Genomic DNA, 17,925 nt, shown 5'->3' on the forward strand with positions numbered 1-17,925 from the left:
AAAATGTAATTTTATCATTTTAATAGTTTGTATCTTTATAAATTTTAAAGGATTGAATTAAATTTTTATAATTTTTTGGGGCCAAAGTATAATTTTACCATTACAAATTTAAAATTTTATAAACTATAAAGAGGTCTAAATAGAAATTTTTTCATGGGTGGCCCTTGCCATCTCTTTCCCCTCCCTCCCGAATGGTTTTAATGTTAATTTTTTTTTGAAAATAGTTAAAAGATAATAAATTTTATATTGATATAAGTGAATTTCTTCTACAAAGTTACCAAAAGCTCTTTAGTTTTATCTTTTCATATTAAATCTAAAAAAATATTTGCATACGATAAAATTCGATCATAAAACACTATAATCTTTTAGATGTCAAATTTATCATTTCAATCAAAACTTTATTATATATATATTAAAAAATTATTATATAAAACTTTCACCGTCCGTAATCTAATATATATTAACATCTATGGTTATGGATTTTAACCTACTTTTAGGTTGGATTTTTCTTTTGTAATTTTGTGTATATACGGACTTTGATGGCATTTATGATTTCAAAGGTTTTATAGAATAATTAAAAGTCAATTTATTGGTTGATTGTTTTATTAGAAGATTCCTTAGCCACATTTTACATTAAGGTTTTATAAAGGTGTTACATTGCATGCATTTCATGATTTTTTTTATGCTTTTGAACAGGTCAACGTAGAGAATGACTTAATTAATTTTTTTTTAAAAAATAGGATTTGTATTGAAATAAAGAATATAAGTAGAAATTTTCATACGCAGATGTTGGTGAAAAAATTAAATATTTCAAATATAAAATAATTAATTTTTTAAAGGAAATTTTAAAAATTATTGGTGAGAAGTTATGTAAATAATAAAAAACACTAATTTAATTAAAAGTTAATTTGTTAGTTCGTTAGTTATTATTATTATTAAATATTTAGTGGCAGCTTTGTAATTTTTTGTCAAATCACCACAAAATTGATGGAAAAGTTAACATTTGTTAACTTTGTTGTTCTGGCATATATGTAGATAGCACGTCAACATTTAATTAATTTTTTAAAATTTAAAAATATTAAAAAATATATTTTTATACATTTTTAATAATTTTAATGATTTTAAAATTTTTAAAATAGTTTTTAAATTTTTTAATTTTTTTAAAAATTAATTAAATGCTAACTTGTCATCCACGTGTATGCAACGTCAGCAAAGTTAAAAAACATTAACTTTTCTATTCATTTTAGGGTTATTTGACAAAAAATATAAATTTAAGGGCTAAAAAAGTAAAAAATTAAATGAATGGCTAAAATAATTTTTTTATAAAGTTAAAGGGCCAATTAAGTCATTATACCTAGTTTATTCATCCGAGGAAGAAGATATGCAATTAATTTAATACATAAATTCATTCATTTATGAGTAAAATAAAAGACTTAAGCTTCAACTTTAATATAGTAAATAAGAAAAAAAAATTGAATGAGGAAAAGTTAATAAAATGTACTTTTAAGTAATTCCCTCAATCAAATAACAAAATAAATGAACTAAATAATCTTACATTTTGATAACTTGGATAATTGTCGTCTTATTGTGAAACAAAAGTATCACATTGTCACTTTTAATGGTTGTAATTAAAGTGATGATGTGATTTATTAGTCTAAAAAAAATTGTATGTGCAATCTTTACTATAAAAAAATTATCAACAAAATAGATCCACAACGTTATTTTAATGGTAACAATTAACAGTATTTTCAATATAAATTTATTAGTATCATTATAAAGATAAAACGATCAAACTATACCAAATTAATCAAAATCTTCAATTTTAACAGAGAAACTAAAACCAAAATTAAACCAAAACTATGATTACAATTCCATTGGAGTTTCATGAATGCTATAAAAGAATACGTGTGTGTACATATATATTTTTACATCAACATATCAAAACAATACAAATGTAAGTGACCAAATACTATCAAATTTCTTATCTACCATCCACCATTGTCACTGTGACATCTTTAGACGATGCAGTTTCATGAATATCCATACTATATTCTGCATCCATCAAGCTTCTCATGGAGGTATATGTGGGTTGTTTCGGCATTGGGAGTGTTGGTGTTTCGGTCTCTAGCATTAACACCACGGCAGCCATTGTTGGCCTGTGCATGGCTGAGTCCTGCACGCATAGCATCCCTATGTGTATGCATTTCAACACTTGGGTTGTCGAGCATGAATCTCTAATGGATGGATCCACCATCTCCATTGCTTTATCTTCATTCCAAAGACTCCATGCCTTAAAGTTGAACAGAGATTCATTTTAATAACGCGGATACAATAATGAAATGGTTTAATTCTGATTTTAGTTGAGATTTAAGATTTAATCAGTCTACTTTCATAGTAGGTCTAAATTGATAACATTGCTAGTGACTGACCTTAACATGATTAGGCATAATATGGAAGTGTTATCAATTTAGATTTACTGATGTTGTAAAAGTAAAGGATCAAAAAATTATCAAATTTAACATATGATAGGGACTACAACCAGAATTAGACCTAACAAAATATAAACCTGTCAATCATGACCCAAATCCAACTCAAACAGCCCAAACTGGGATCTGAATTAGCCCAATAAACAACACAATCACGCTCAACTAAATCTAGTTAACTGAACCCTTAAAGAACTTGAACTCTAAATGAGTTAGATTCAAAGCAACTTAAGCAAGTAACCTTAAACGGTTGAGCCTACAGTTGGAATGATTAGAATCTAAAACTGTGTAGACTCAAACGCAAAAGTATCAATTAAAATTAACGAGAACCGAAAAGATATAAAAGTTTTAAAACCTTGTAACCCCATCTAAAACTAACTTCACCTGTACAATTAACACTTCTAACAAAACTCCGTAAATGGTGGCCTTGGTACTTACATATGCAATAAGACTTGTGTAATCAGATGAACGGAAGCTAGTATTTCTCCGGCCACTAACAATTTCTAACAGTAATACCCCAAAGCTGTACACATCGGACTTCACTGAAAATAATCCTTCCATTGCATATTCAGGCGACATATATCCACTGCAATTTTAAAACCACTGTTTAGATCTTTCAAAGCTATTGACATTTTAATATCTATAAACATGTATTGTTTTGTATTTTTGCTTACTATGTGCCAACTACTCGAATTGTAATCGCTTCATTTTGGTTTCCCCCAAAGATCCTAGCCATGCCAAAGTCCGAAATCTTCGGATTCATTTCAACGTCCAACAAGATGTTACTGGCTTTCAAGTCTCTATGAATGATTCGAAGCCTCGAATCTCGATGTAAATAAAGGAGTCCTCTTGCAATGCCTTCGATGATGCTGAATCGGGTTCGCCAATCTAGCTGTGCTTGCTTGGTTTCATCTGGCATACAAAGTTTTCCAGTTAAAATCACAAGTTTCCAGTACAAAATTCAATGAAAATTTAGGCATGATTAGGAACATACCAAAAAGAATATAGTCCAAGCTTTTATTAGGCATGTATTCATAAATCAACATCTTTTCATCCCCTTCAATGGAACAGCCTAATAGTCTAACAAGATTCCTATGTTGCAGTTTAGCAATCAATATAATCTCATTTTTGAACTCTTCTAGGCCTTGCCCTGACTGTCCCGAAAGCCGCTTTACAGCTATTTCTTGGCCACCGGGTAGCTCTCCCTGGTGATAAACGTAAACAGTAAGTGTTATTACAGTCAATCCGATCTATGATAATAACGTTACACATTATAGTTTTGCAATTAGTTGAAGAAATGAAATTCACCTTGTATACGGTACCGAAACCTCCGTGTCCAAGCCTGTTTGCTTCACTAAAGTTCTTCGTTGCAGCTGCCACACTACTGAAATTAATGACGGTTAACTCCGGTTCGTTAACTTGACTCCCGTCTATAAGTATGTCAACTGGTCCTCCTGATAGATCTGCTGAAAATTCTTTGTTCTTGGACTTGTTACTAACCGCTACGTCATCATCCTTGCAACACGGCATCGATGAAACTACCGGCAAACCTAAACGAAAAGAGTCTGAAGAAAACAAATTAATACCCGGACCGGAAGTGGACATAGATGACCTTTTTTGAAGGAGAAAACATTATCACCTCTAAGTTTCTTCTTGTATCTCCATAGTAACCATATGGTGACCACCAAGAAGCATGCCCCCAACACAGAGATTATAATTATCACAATGTTGGATATCTTCCGACTGCCATCTACGATAAGAAACCGAAAAAGAATGGTGTTAATCTCTCACAAAAGATGTAGTAACTGCAATAAAACTTCTAATGAACATACCTAATTCCGAACGATGGACGCGGTAGAAGAATTGTAAATTCGCAGCTTCATCCAAATGTTGAAGATCAATCAAATCCCCTTCCCATGTCATACATCCAATTCCAGAAATAAACGCATACGCAGTACACGAACAATTCCCCAAGCAACTTGTTTCACAAGCATCTATATTACCAGCAGACAACAACAAGTTCGACGAATCGGGTAACTTTACGTGCTTTAATCCTTTAAACCCATCTTCCCCTGCACTACCATTAGTCCTCTGGCACTGCAATTCGACCCGCCGTTCGCAACCACCCGACCAATTCCCTTTACTCCATTGATCTGGAGACTTTGGCCTAAACCCATCTAAACAACTACATTTCACAGCTTCAAAGTTATCACATGTAGCATGGTTACCACAATGGTTATACAGGTCACATATATTAACCGGATCCGGCTGTGTTTGCATAATGGTCCACATTTTCCGATCATCGTCCCACCTCGATTGTTGTTCCCTTCCATCCCAAGTTAACCTAAACCTCAACAAATCAGAAGGGTTTGAAGGATCATATGTGAAATATTGTGTCCTATTTTCATCAGCTTGTGATAACTTAAACCCATACAAGAAACTAGCAATATCACTCATGTTAGGTATCCCTGTAAAGATCACTGAATTCCATTGCCCACTTCTCCATCTTCTTCCCATATTTCGATCCCATATAATAATTTGTGGACCACCATTAGGATCAACACCCATAGTGAAATTCCCTAACGAAGGATCATTACTTGATTTCCATGATCTAAAAATATGAAACTCACCTATTAATGAACTTACTGGTGCTCTCATACCAGGCAAAAATGTATCAGTTGGATGTTCAAAGCTTTGCCAATGAACTTTACTTGTATCAGTGTTTGATAACACTAAATTGCCTGTATCCCTGAGAATTGCTGCTGTGTTGCTTGATAAACCTGTAAGATTAGATGACCAAACCAAACTCGTGTTCCCATTAAGAACAACTAAGTTACCATCAACCCCAATGCTTAAAACACCATTCTTGTTTGGTATTGGATTGTCTCTATTTGCAACCCATACAACTGTTTTCACATCAACCTTGTACCAAATTCCAACATATCTAAATGTTGAGTTTTCAGGACTGAAAAACCCTAGTTCAAATGTTTCATTTTCAGACACTAAACTATCGCCATCTGCAACACTTTCTCCTTGTCTGATTGTATCAACAGCACAACAAAACTGAGCAAAATACAGAACATAGATCAATGCCACCAGAAAACCAGAAACTGGGTTTTTCTTGTTGGTTTCCATAACTTGAGAAAAGCAGAGATATTGAACAACAACAACAAAAAAAAAAACATGCGAAGGGTTTTTAGAGACTAAAAGTATATGCTGCTCATACACTGTAACAAACACGCTTGTGACAGAGGATTTATTCGGTTTGAAGTTTTGACCAAAAAGGAAAACTATTGAACGAGGAATCACAAAGGGTTGTACGGTTAGGTAATTAGACGAGAAAATTGAACATACTTTTAAGTTCTATACCACATAGCTTTGACAAGCTCGAATCTTTTTTTTTTTTTTGAAGCAACCACCATTGTTGTTTATCAGTCTTAGAAGCAATAAATTCATAATGAATATGAGTATAGATACAATGGTTTTGGGTTAAAATAATTTACACATTACACCATGTGCTGACAAGAAACATGTCAGAGTTAGTTGTTTTAGAGTTGGTTAAAATATGTCATAGGTCCTTTTAATTTTCATAAATTCCAAATTTAATCCTTATACTTATATTTTTAGGGATTTAATCCCTTTACATTTCAAATTTCAAAATTTAGGTCTAAATGTTTATATCGTTAAATTATTTTTGTTAAATTGGTTAGTGTGGCATTTTGAAATTAAAAAAAGAAAAACTCACTTCTAGCAATTTAACTAAAAATAACATTGTAATAAACTTGAATTTTGAAACCTGAAAAGTAAAGAGAGTAAATTCTTAGAAACAAAAGTACATGAACTAAATCCGAATTTATGAAGAGTTCAAATACTTATAGCATATTTTAACTTTTAGAGTTTTATACATCTTTGTACTTTTTGGACTCTAAAAATATATTACTTCTTGTTTGATTTGAGTACGGCACACCTACGGTGTGAGCAAAATATAAAATAAAAAATCCTGATAATAATATAATTTACTTTATAAAAAATAAGCTTTTGATAATTTTCTAACTAAGTTGAGACTCAATTAATGGGTGAAAGTGACTTAATCAATGACATTATTATAGTATAATTTTATTCAAATTTAACAGAACTTGGTTAACCTTCGACTTCAATTTTAAATTAAACAACCGAAGACATTAACTTCTTGAAATTAAGAGTAGAAAGAACAAATTTTAAAAATTCAAAGAGTTAGGGACTAGAAGCAAAATTAGACCTTTTACTTTACCTCGATTTTCTAAAACAGTCAAATGGGATGCAAATATAATACTATTTTAATTTTTTTTAAAAAAACTATGTCGTCAGAGGACCAGATAAAGTGGAATTATAAGCTTCCACTAATATTATATATATATAGAGAGAGAGAGCAAATTGGTTTTAATAAATAAAAAGAAAACAATAAAATTAAAGGAGATATGAAGCAATTAAACAATTTGAAGGTGGCTGGTAGCTGTATAATTTCAAAATGGGCCTATATGATTTGGTGAAAATACTATAAACACCCTTCAATTATTTCACTTACTTTATTTTTTACCCCCTATGTTTTGGTAAAAATAGCATAAACATTCTTGAATCATTTTACCTTTTAAGGAATTATATTTGAATGTAAAATATTGATGATGAATGCAATGGAAAATATATAAAAAAAAGTTTACTTAAAATAGGTAAAAAAAGGTTAGGAATCTTTTTTTTTTTGATGGAAGAACCATTATTTAGAAAAGTCTTTAAATCAACCACGTGAAAGATATTTTTATATTAAAGTTGACAAAAGTAACTGCAGCCACCATATGGGACCATTTTTTTCTGCCTTGTGCTTGGACTATTTGGAATGGAATGGACCCATTGAAGGGATTCTCAAGCTCAGTCCTTGAGGTTCCATCAAATTTCTGGGTTATAGGCTTTTAAAGAAAAAAAAGGAGAGAGGTTTTAGTTAGATATAAACCAAGACTAGTATGGGACATTGATAAAGGGTTAAATCGTCTTTTTACTATATATACTCGAATTTGATTTTTAGTTCCTATGTTTTGTTTTAGTATAATATAGTCTTTCATTTTTATAATGTCGTTAGTTAATCAAAATAGTTAATACAGTTAATTGTTATAATTAAAATGACAATGTGGTTTTTCATTTTTGAAAACACCATTCTAAAAAAAAAAGATCATGTTTGTGTGATGAGATAAAATGAATGCTTATAAGAAAAAAAATGTCAATATTTTAACTGGAATAGTTAATTGTATTAACAACTTTTTCAACTTGATCAATCAACTTTTTTTTGGATCCACATTAGTCTCAAAATTTGGCAAAATTTTCCTATTTGATCTCTAAACTTGAAATTTGTTAAAGTGTGATGATGTGACACTCTAAAATTATATAACTTCATCACTTGAAATTTTTATATGAAATTAACAAAAGATATTAAAAAGTACAAATTTCTTTACAATTTTTTAGATGTTATTTTAAAATTAAAAATTTTTGTGTGATGACGTGACATAATCTCAAAATATTATGTCATCATATCTTAATAAAATTCAAGTTCAGTCTAATATGGACAAAAACAAGATTAATGAACAATGTAGAAAAAGTTGCAAAGTTCATGGACTAAGGCTTTGTTTACCATTGAAATTGAAAATCACTTCTCAACCCAAACCTTGATTTTGAAGCTGAAATTTTTAACCTTTGACTTTTGGAAAAGTTTTTTTTCCAATAAAATTACCTTTTTATCCCCCATTAATTTTTCTACCTTACAACATTATGTTTAAAATTAACATTTGATCTTCTCAAAAATTCTTTTTTCGCAACATATTTCAATCTCAATAATAAATTAAATATTACTTTATCGCACTAACTATCACATAATAAAAAAAAAATCAAATTAGGCTAAGTTAAATATAATAATTAAATTCTAAATTTCACTGGACAAATAAAATAAAAATTGACCTTGATAAATTAAATAATTGTATTTTAGAGTTGTATTATTGGTCATACGTATCGGTACATTGGTCTTTAGAGTTTGGTTCCTCCTTTAGAAATATGATAGTTGAACCTATGAGTATCGCATCAAAGATGGAAGGGGTTCAATACCTTATTAGTGTAGCTTTTAGAGAAATTATCCGTTACTGTCTTTTTTTTAGGTTTTACTTTATTTATAATTTTTAATTTTAAAACTTATACAAAAACATTTTACTTTTCTTTAAAATGTCACATAAGATTTTACATGCCATTTATTAGTTAAATTAATGGTTTCAATAATGGCAATGCTTGATTTATTTAACACCGATAGTTTGGAGATGTAATTAGAATGTTTTAAAATTTGGGGACCACTTTAAAATGAGAGACATAGTTTGAGGATGTATGGTGCAATTAACTGAAAAATTTATGAAAAATTTATGAAAAGAGATAAAAATCAAATTTATACATGAACTTTGGTCCAATGTGCAATTTGATACATGAACTTTAATTATACACCTAGACCTTGAATTGTGGTTAAAATATATACATGAAAGTTTGATTTTGATTCAATTATACACATTTAAAAAATGAATACATACATTTATTTTCATATGTATGGCATTACATATTAGATCAAAATTCATGTATGCTTTGATATTTATACCATTAGTAATGATATAAAATGAAATTAGTTTTATCTATTTTTGGCCATTCTAATAATTAACATTCACTAAACCTAATTTTCAATAATTATAGGATTGTCGAACTTAAAAATCGTGTGATTAGTGGCTAAGTTTAAAATTAAAAGAGAATTAATTGTCGTACGATACAGTAATTTACTAGTATTAATACGCTAATCATGATTACAAACATATTGCATCTCTCCATTACTAATCACATTTTCTCTCTCTCTCTCTCTCTCTCTCTCTTTTTGCAAAAAATTCTTGTTTATTAAACACAGCGGCAACATTTCGAGACAAAAATGGCACGCCAACTTGTTGTTATTGCTTTGGTTTTGATTGTCCTCGCCGGTGTGGTTTCTACCGACGCCTCATCCACCGGTGGCAGCCCTACAAGTGCACCAACTGGAGCTTCTACAGATGGCAGTGCTGCTAGTTCCTCTGCTACTTCTCAGGCTACTGCTCCAAGTCCTAGCGGTGGTATCCTTATTGACCTTGATAGAGAATAGAAGGATCAAATTAAATATAATAATTAAATAATTGTATTATTTGGACTTGTGAGTTGGTTGTTTCGTAGTGGAGTCCTAGTCATAAAGTTCATCTATAGAATGATTGTCAAGGAAATGCAGACAAATAATTAAACAATTTGAAATTTAAAAAAAATGGTAGGGTTTTGGAAAATAAATAATTAGTTCTATAAATAAAATGTTATGTTTTTCATTAAGTTTATGAATTATTTTATATATATATATAATTTCACGTACAACATTTTTCTCTTAATAAATCTACTAAAATGAGTAGATTGGTGAACTATGTTTTTTTGTGAATTACGAGAGGAAGGTAAAGCCCTAACAACAACACGATGATGTGTTTTAATCTAAATTTACTAAACTAAATTAACTAAGAACGCAAACAGTGAATGAATCAAGGAAGTAATCGAATACTAACCAAAAAGATAGACAAAATCCAAGAAAGAATCCACCTAGACTTCACCTATTATTATGAATCTGAATTAAATGATTTATTCACTTGTGTATTGATCCGTAGAAATCACCAAATTATGAGAGTTAGAACAACTGACTCTAGGTTGATTAACTGAAATCTCTTTCTAATTAAAATCCGTATCGTCGCATTAACTCGATCTATGGATTCCCTTATTAGATTTTACTCAAATCAGGTAGATTTATGTCGTCTTATTTCTAGGATTGCATGCAACTCCACTCAATTATGCTAGATATACTCTTAAATAGAGACTTTTGCTCCACTGAATTAACCATATTAAAAATGAATTAATATCCCAGAAATATTAAAAAAAGAAATAAACATACATAATTGAGAACAAAAATCAAGTATTTATCGCGTAGTGGAAGTGAGTGTTCTGAGTGTTCTTGAACTCTATTTATATCCTCTTGATGATTTGTAGTCGTTAGAGACATTAATTCGAGCATTAAATGCAATTGTAGGGGCATAAGTATTGGTACATTGGTATTTGGAGTCCGATTCCTCCCTTAAAAATATGATAGTTGAACATTTGAGTATCGCATCAAAGATGGAAAGGGTTCAATACATCATTAGTGTAGCTTTTAGAGAAATTATTGTTTCCTCTCTCCCTTTTCGGTTATACTTTATTTCTGGTTTTTAATTTTAAAACTTATACAACAACATTTTACTTTCCTCTAAAATGTCACATGACATTACATGCCATTTAATAGTTAAATTAAGGGCTTGAATAGTGGCGATGCTTGATTGATTTAACATAGATAGTTTTTAGATGTAATTAGAATGTTTTGAAATTCGAGACCACTTTAAAATGAGAGACATAGTTTGAGAATGTGTAGTGCAATTAAGTCAAAATTTTATGAATAATTTATGAAAAGAGACAATTATCAAATTTATACACGAACTTTGGTCCAATGTGCAATTTGATACATGAACCTTAATATACACCTAGACCTCGAATTGTGGTTCAAATATACAAATGAAAGTTTGATTTTAATTCAATTATACACATTTAAAAAATGAATACATACATTTATTTTTATATGTATGGCATTACACTTTTGATCAAAATTCATGTATGCTTTGATATTTAGACCATTAGAAATGATATAAAAAGAAATCAGTTTTATCTATTTTTGGCCATTATAATAATTAACATTCACCAAAATTAAATTTCAATAACTATAGGATTGCCGAACTTAAAAATTGTATGATTAGTGGCTAAGTTTAAAATTAAAAGAGAATTAATTGCTATTAGATACAGTAATTTTACTAGTATTAATACGCTAATCATGATTACAAACATATTGCATCTCTCTATTCCTAATCACATTTTTTTCTCTGTTTTCTTTTTAAAAAAATTCTTGCTTAATAAACACATAAACCACATTTTGAAAAAAATGGCACGCCAACTTGTTGTTCTTGCTTTGGTTTTGATTGTCCTCGCTGGCGTGGTTTCTATCGATGCCTCATCCGCCGGTGGCAGCCCTGCAAGTGCACCAGCTGGAGCTTCTACAGGTGGCAGTGCTGCTAGTTCCTCCCCTACTTCTCAGCCTACCACTCCAAGTCTTAGCGGTGATATCCCTATTGATGATCCATAGAATGATTGTCAAGGAAATGCCGACAACTCATTAAACAAATTGCCATTTAAAAACATGGTGGGGTTTTGGCAAAAAAATAAGTAGTTCTATAAATAGAATGTTATATTTTTCATTAAGTTTATGAACTATTTTTCATATATATAATTTCACTTACTACATTATACTCTTAACAAATCTACTAAAACAAGTAGAATGATGAGCTGTGTTTTTTTTTTTTTTTTGTGAATTATGAATTGATGGTAAAGCCTTAACTATAACACGACAAGCGCGATTTGATTTCAGGCCATATCTAGAGCGGCGAATACCTTAACCATAAGTCAACACATTTAATTCGGTGAACTGTGTTTTAAGTATTCATTATAATAATAGTTAAAGCATTAATTGAGTAAACAATGAAAGAAGCCATTAGTGGTTGAGAATGGCGATTGGAATTTTGTATTAGTAATGCTCCCATTATGTAGTAATTTTTATATTAAGAATAAAAGACATATAAATAACTGCATCTGACCAAACTACTAATAAATAATAAAGAATAAAGAATATATCACTACCAAACTTTAAATAATGCTGATCTTCTCACCTTATTAGATTTTACTCTAATCCGGTAGATTTATGTTGTCTTATTTCTAGGATTGCATGCAACTCCACTAAATTATGCTAGACATACTCTTAAATAGAGACTTTTGCTCCATTGAATTAACCATATTAAAAATGAATTAATATCCGAAAAATATTGAAAAAGGAAATAAACATACATAATTGAGAACAAGAATCAAGTATTTATCGCGTAGTGGAAGTGAGTGTTCTGAGTGTTCTTGAACCCTATTTATATCCTCTTGATGATTTGTAGTCGTTTGAGACATTAATTCGAGCATTAAATGCAATTGTAGGGGCATAAGTATTGGTACATTGGTATTTGGAGTCCGATTCCTCCTTTAAAAATATGATAGTTGAACATTTGAGTATCACATCAAAGATGGAAAGGGTTCAATACCTCATTAGGGTAGCTTTTAGAGAAATTATTGTTTCCTCTCTCTCTTTTCGGTTTTACTTTATTTTTGGGTTTTAATTTTAAAACTTATACAACAACGTTTTAATTTCCTCTAAAATGTCACATGACATTACATGCCATTTAATAGTTAAATTAAGGGCTTGAATAATGGCAATGCTTGATTGATTTAACATAGATAGTTTTGAGATGTAATTAGAATATTTTGAAATTCGAGACCACTTTAAAATGAGAGACATAGTTTGAGGATGTGTAGTGCAATTAAGTCAAAATTTTATGAATAATTTATGAAAAGAGACAAATATCAAATTTATACATGAACTTTGGTCCATTGTGCAATTTGATATATGAACCTTAATTATACACCTAGACCTCGAATTGTGGTTCTCATATACAAATGAAAGTTTGATTTTAATTCAATCATACACATTTAAAAAATGAATACATACATTTATTTTCATATGTATGGCATTACGCTTTTGATCAAAATGCATGTATGGTTTGATATTTAGACCATTAGTAATGATATAAAAAGAAACCAGTTTTATCTATTTTTGGCCATTATAATAATTAACATTCACCAAAATTAAATTTCAAAAATTATAGGATTGCCGAACATAAAATTGTATGATTAGTGGCAAAGTTTAAAATTAAAAGAGAATTAATTGCCATTAGATACGGTAATTTCACTAGTATTAATAAGCTAATCATGATTACAAACATATTGCATGTCTCCATTCCTAATCATATTTTTTTTCTCTGTTTTGTTTTTAAAAAATTTCTTGCTTAATAAACATATAAACCACATTTTGAAAAAAATGGCACGCCAACTTGTTGTTCTTGCTTTGGTTTTGATTGTCCTCGCCGGTGGCAGCCCAACAAGTGCACCAACTGGAGCTTACAACATTATACTCTAACAAATATACTAAAACGAGTAGATTGGTTGAACTGTGTTTTTTTTTTGAATTATGAAAGGATTGTAAAGCCCTAACAATAACACGATTAGCGCGATTTGATTTCACGCCATATCTAGAGCGGCGAATACCTTAACCATAAGTCAACACATTTAATTCGGTGAACTGTGTTTTAAGTATTAATTATAATAATAGTGAAAGCTCTAATTGAGTAAACAAAGAAAGAAGCCATCAGTGGTTGAGAATGGCGGTTGGAATTTGGTATTAGTAATGCTCCCATTACGTAGTAATTTTTATATTAAGAATAAAAGACATAAATAACGGCATCTAACCAAACTACTAATAAAAAATAGAGAATATATCACTACCAAACTTTAAATAATGCTGATTTTCTCACCCTAGAAGTAGCCAAGGTTGTAGCCATACCATTATCTTTCATATAAAACAATGCGAATTTAACAGAAACCAGTTGGTGTCACAACTCCATTCCGCTTCCTTAATCTCTTCGATCGTGAAAGATAACTCAGGTTTCGCTGCATTTCCCTCGACTATTTCTTAAACTTCAAATCCATATCCATGATCCATTCTCTCGACAAGCAGCTAAAGCAATTTCAGAAGGAATTGAACAATTTTTCCTTCAACAAGTTTGTGTCATTGCACCATGAATCCCCGAATTTTAAACAATGCGCCATCTTCTTGAATTGCAATTGAAAATACAAGTTTAAAGATATTTTTTAACACAGTAAATATTAACTATGTTTAAAGCTCGATATACACCAAGAGGAGGGATGGATTGATGTTTTAAAATTTTTGAAAAAAATATGGAAAAGGAAAATCAATATGAGGATTTTGTCTACTTCCGCTACCTTAACTTACCAGAACTAAAGATTTTTCCAAATTCACTATTTTGAAAATTTCAAGGACAATGTTTAACCTTTAAAATCACTATATTTTAAGTAGGCAAGATAGAGCTGCTTCCCCTTTAAGTTTTCTACCGAAAACCTTAAGTAAACCTTTACAAAGATAAGAAATAAGTTATAAACAAAGGATACCTCTTAAAGACTAATTTACAACAATATAGGCCACTCAAATGATTTTACATCACTTGAAAGATTTAAAGAAATAATTACACAAGTGGGCGCATGAGAAAACATGAGAAATACAATAAAAAGATTCGAATTATGCACAAGAAACTTTGTAAGCTTGTTTATTATCTTGTACTGAGTGTTCGCAAACTTTATTTATATCCTCTTAGTGATTTTTAGTCGTTAGAGACATTAATTCGAGCATTAAATTCAATTGTAGGGGCATAAGTATAGGTACATTGGTGTTTAGAGTCCAATTCCTCCCTTAAAAATATGATAGTTGAACCTGTGAGTATCGCATGAAAGACGGAAATGGTTCAATACCTCATTAATTTAGCTTTTAGAGAAATTATCCGTTACTGTCTTTTTTTTGGGTTTTACTTTATTTATAATTTTTAATTTTAAAACTTACACAACAACATTGTACTTTTCTTTAAAATGTCACATAAGATTTTACATGCCATTTATTAGTTAAATTAAGGGCTTGAATAATGGCAATGCTTGATTGATTTAACATAGATAGTTTTGAGATGTAATTAGAATGTTTTCAAATTCGGGGCCACTTTAAAATGAGAGACATAGTTTGCGGATGTGTGGTGCAATTATGTAAAAATATTATGAATAATTTATGAAAAGAGATAAATATCAAATTTAGACATGAACTTTGGCCCAATGTGGAATTTGATACATGAACTTTAATTATACACCTAGATCTCGAATTGTGGTTCAAATATATTAATGAAAGTTTGATTTTGCTTCAATTATACACATTTAAAAAATGAATACATACATTTATTTTCATATGTATGGCATTGCATATTAGATCAAAATTCATGTATGCTTTGATATTTATTCCATTACTAATGATATAAAATGAAATTAGTTTTATCTATTTTTGGCCATTCTAATAATTAACATTCACTAAACCTAATTTTCAATAATTATAGGATTGTCGAACTTAAAAATCGTGTGATTAGTGGCTAAGTTTAAAATTAAAAGAGAATTAATTGTCGTACGATACGGTAATTTACTAGTATTAATAGGCTAATCATGATTACAAACATATTGCATCTCTCCATTACTAATCACAATTTCTCTCTTGCTTTTTTTTTTTTTAAATTCTTGTTTAATAAACACAGGGGCCACATTTCGAGATAAAAATGGCACGCCAACTTGTTATTCTTGCTTTGGTTTTGATTGTCCTCGCCGGCATGGTTTCTACCGACGCCTCATCCGCCGGTGGTAGCCCTACAAGTGCACCAACTGGAGCTTCTGTTGATGGCAGTGCTACTAGTTCCTCTGCTACTTCTCAGGCTACTGCTCCAAGTCCTAGCGGTGGTATCCTTATTGACCTTGATAGAGAATAGAAGGTTCAAATTAAATATAATAATTAAATAATTGTATTATTTGGACTTGTGAGGTTGTTGTTTCGTAGTGGAGTCCTAGTCATAAAGTTCATCTATAGAATGATTGTCAAGGAAATGCAGACAAATATTTAAACAATTTGCAATGTAAAAAAAATGGCAGGGTTTTGGAAAATAAATAATTAGTTCTATAAATAAAATGTTATGTTTTTCATTAAGTTTTTGAATTATTTTTTTATATATATAATTTCGCTTACAACATTTTTCTTTTAATAAATCTACTAAAACGAGTAGATTGGTGAACTATGTTTTTTTTTGTGAATTACGAGAGGAAGGTAAAGCCCTAACAACAACACGATGATGTGTTTTAATCTAAATTTACTAAACTAAATTAATTAAGAACGCAAACAGTGAATGAATCAAGGAAGTAATCGAATATTAACCAAAAAGATAGACAATACCCAAGAAAGAATCCACCTAGACTTCACCTATTATTATGAATCTGAATTAAATGATTTATTCACTTGTGTATTGATCCGTAGAAATCTCCAAATTATGTTAATATCTCTTTCGAGAGTTAGAACAGCTGACTCTAGGTTGGTTAATTGAAATCTCTTTCTAATTAAAACCCGTAGCGTCGCATTAACTCGATCTATGGATTCCCCTATTAGATTTTACTCAAATCAGGTAGATTTATGTCGTCTTATTTCTAGGATTGCATGCAACTCCACTCAATTATGCTAGATATACTCTTAAATAGAGACTTTTGCTCCATTGAATTAACCATATTAAAATGAATTAATATCCCAGAAATATTGAAAAACGAGTGTTCTTGAACCCTATTTATATCCTCTTGATGATTTGTAGTCGTTAGAGACATTAATTCGAGCATTAAATGCAATTGTAGGGGCATAAGTATTAGTACGTTGGTATATGGAGTCCGATTCCTCCCTTATAAATATGATAGTTAAACATTTGAGTATCGCATCAAAGATGGAAAGGGTTCAATACCTCATTAGGGTAGCTTTTAGAGAAATTATTGTTTCCTCTCTCTCTTTTCGGTTTTACTTTATTTCTGGTTTTTAATTTTAAAACTTATACAACAACGTTTTACTTTCCTCTAAAATGTCACATGACATTACATGCCATTTAATAGTTAAATTAAGGGCTTGAATAATGGCAATGCTTGATTGATTTAAATAGATAGTTTTGAGATGTAATTAGAATGTTTTGAAATTCGGGACCACTTTAAAATGAGAGACATAGTTTGCGGATGTGTAGTGCAATTAAGTCAAAATTTTATGAATAATTTATGAAAAGAGACAAATATCAAATTTATACATGAACTTTGGTCCATTGTGCAATTTGATATATGAACCTTAATTATACACCTAGACCTCGAATTGTGGTTCTAATATACAAATGAAAGTTTGATTTTAATTCAATTATACACATTTAAAAAATGAATACATACATTTATTTTCATATGTATGGCATTACACTTTTGATCAAAATTCATGTATGCTTATATTTAGACTATTAGTAATGATATAAAAAGAAATTAGTTTTATCTATTTTTGGCCATTATAATAATTAACATTAACCAAAATTAAATTTCAATAACTATAGGATTGCCGAACTTAAAAATTGTATGATTAGTTGCTAAGTTTAAAATTAAAAGAGAATTAATTGCCATTAGATACAGTAATTTCACTAGTATTAATATGCTAATCATGATTACAAACATATTGCATGTCTCCATTCCTAATCACATTTTTTTTCTCTGTTTTGTTTTTTAA

The 17,925-nt window shown here is 30.0% G+C and overlaps 1 protein-coding gene across 2 annotated transcripts; it reads right to left on the minus strand.

Moving 5' to 3' along the window:
- Nucleotides 1–1,846: 1,846 nt before the first annotated feature.
- On the minus strand, nucleotides 1,847–5,937 carry LOC107940946 (G-type lectin S-receptor-like serine/threonine-protein kinase B120). Of its 2 annotated transcripts, none has more exons than XM_016874411.2 (7): nucleotides 4,316–5,937; nucleotides 4,123–4,233; nucleotides 3,792–4,033; nucleotides 3,478–3,688; nucleotides 3,158–3,395; nucleotides 2,922–3,069; nucleotides 1,847–2,290 (listed from the first exon to the last, which is right to left on the minus strand). In XM_016874411.2, exons 1-7 carry the CDS (start codon nucleotides 5,616–5,618, stop codon nucleotides 1,982–1,984), a joined length of 2,562 nt encoding a protein of 853 aa, XP_016729900.1. In that variant the 5' UTR covers nucleotides 5,619–5,937; the 3' UTR covers nucleotides 1,847–1,981. The 2 variants fall into 2 exon arrangements, with proteins under 2 accessions (XP_016729900.1, XP_016729898.1); XM_016874409.2 differs by having other exon boundaries at nucleotides 3,792–4,048; nucleotides 4,316–5,912.
- Between the last annotated feature and the right edge of the window lie 11,988 nt (nucleotides 5,938–17,925).

Source organism: Gossypium hirsutum, chromosome D10 (genome assembly GCF_007990345.1).
Source record: "Gossypium hirsutum isolate 1008001.06 chromosome D10, Gossypium_hirsutum_v2.1, whole genome shotgun sequence".
In the NCBI taxonomy this organism is placed as follows: Eukaryota; Viridiplantae; Streptophyta; class Magnoliopsida; order Malvales; family Malvaceae; genus Gossypium; species Gossypium hirsutum.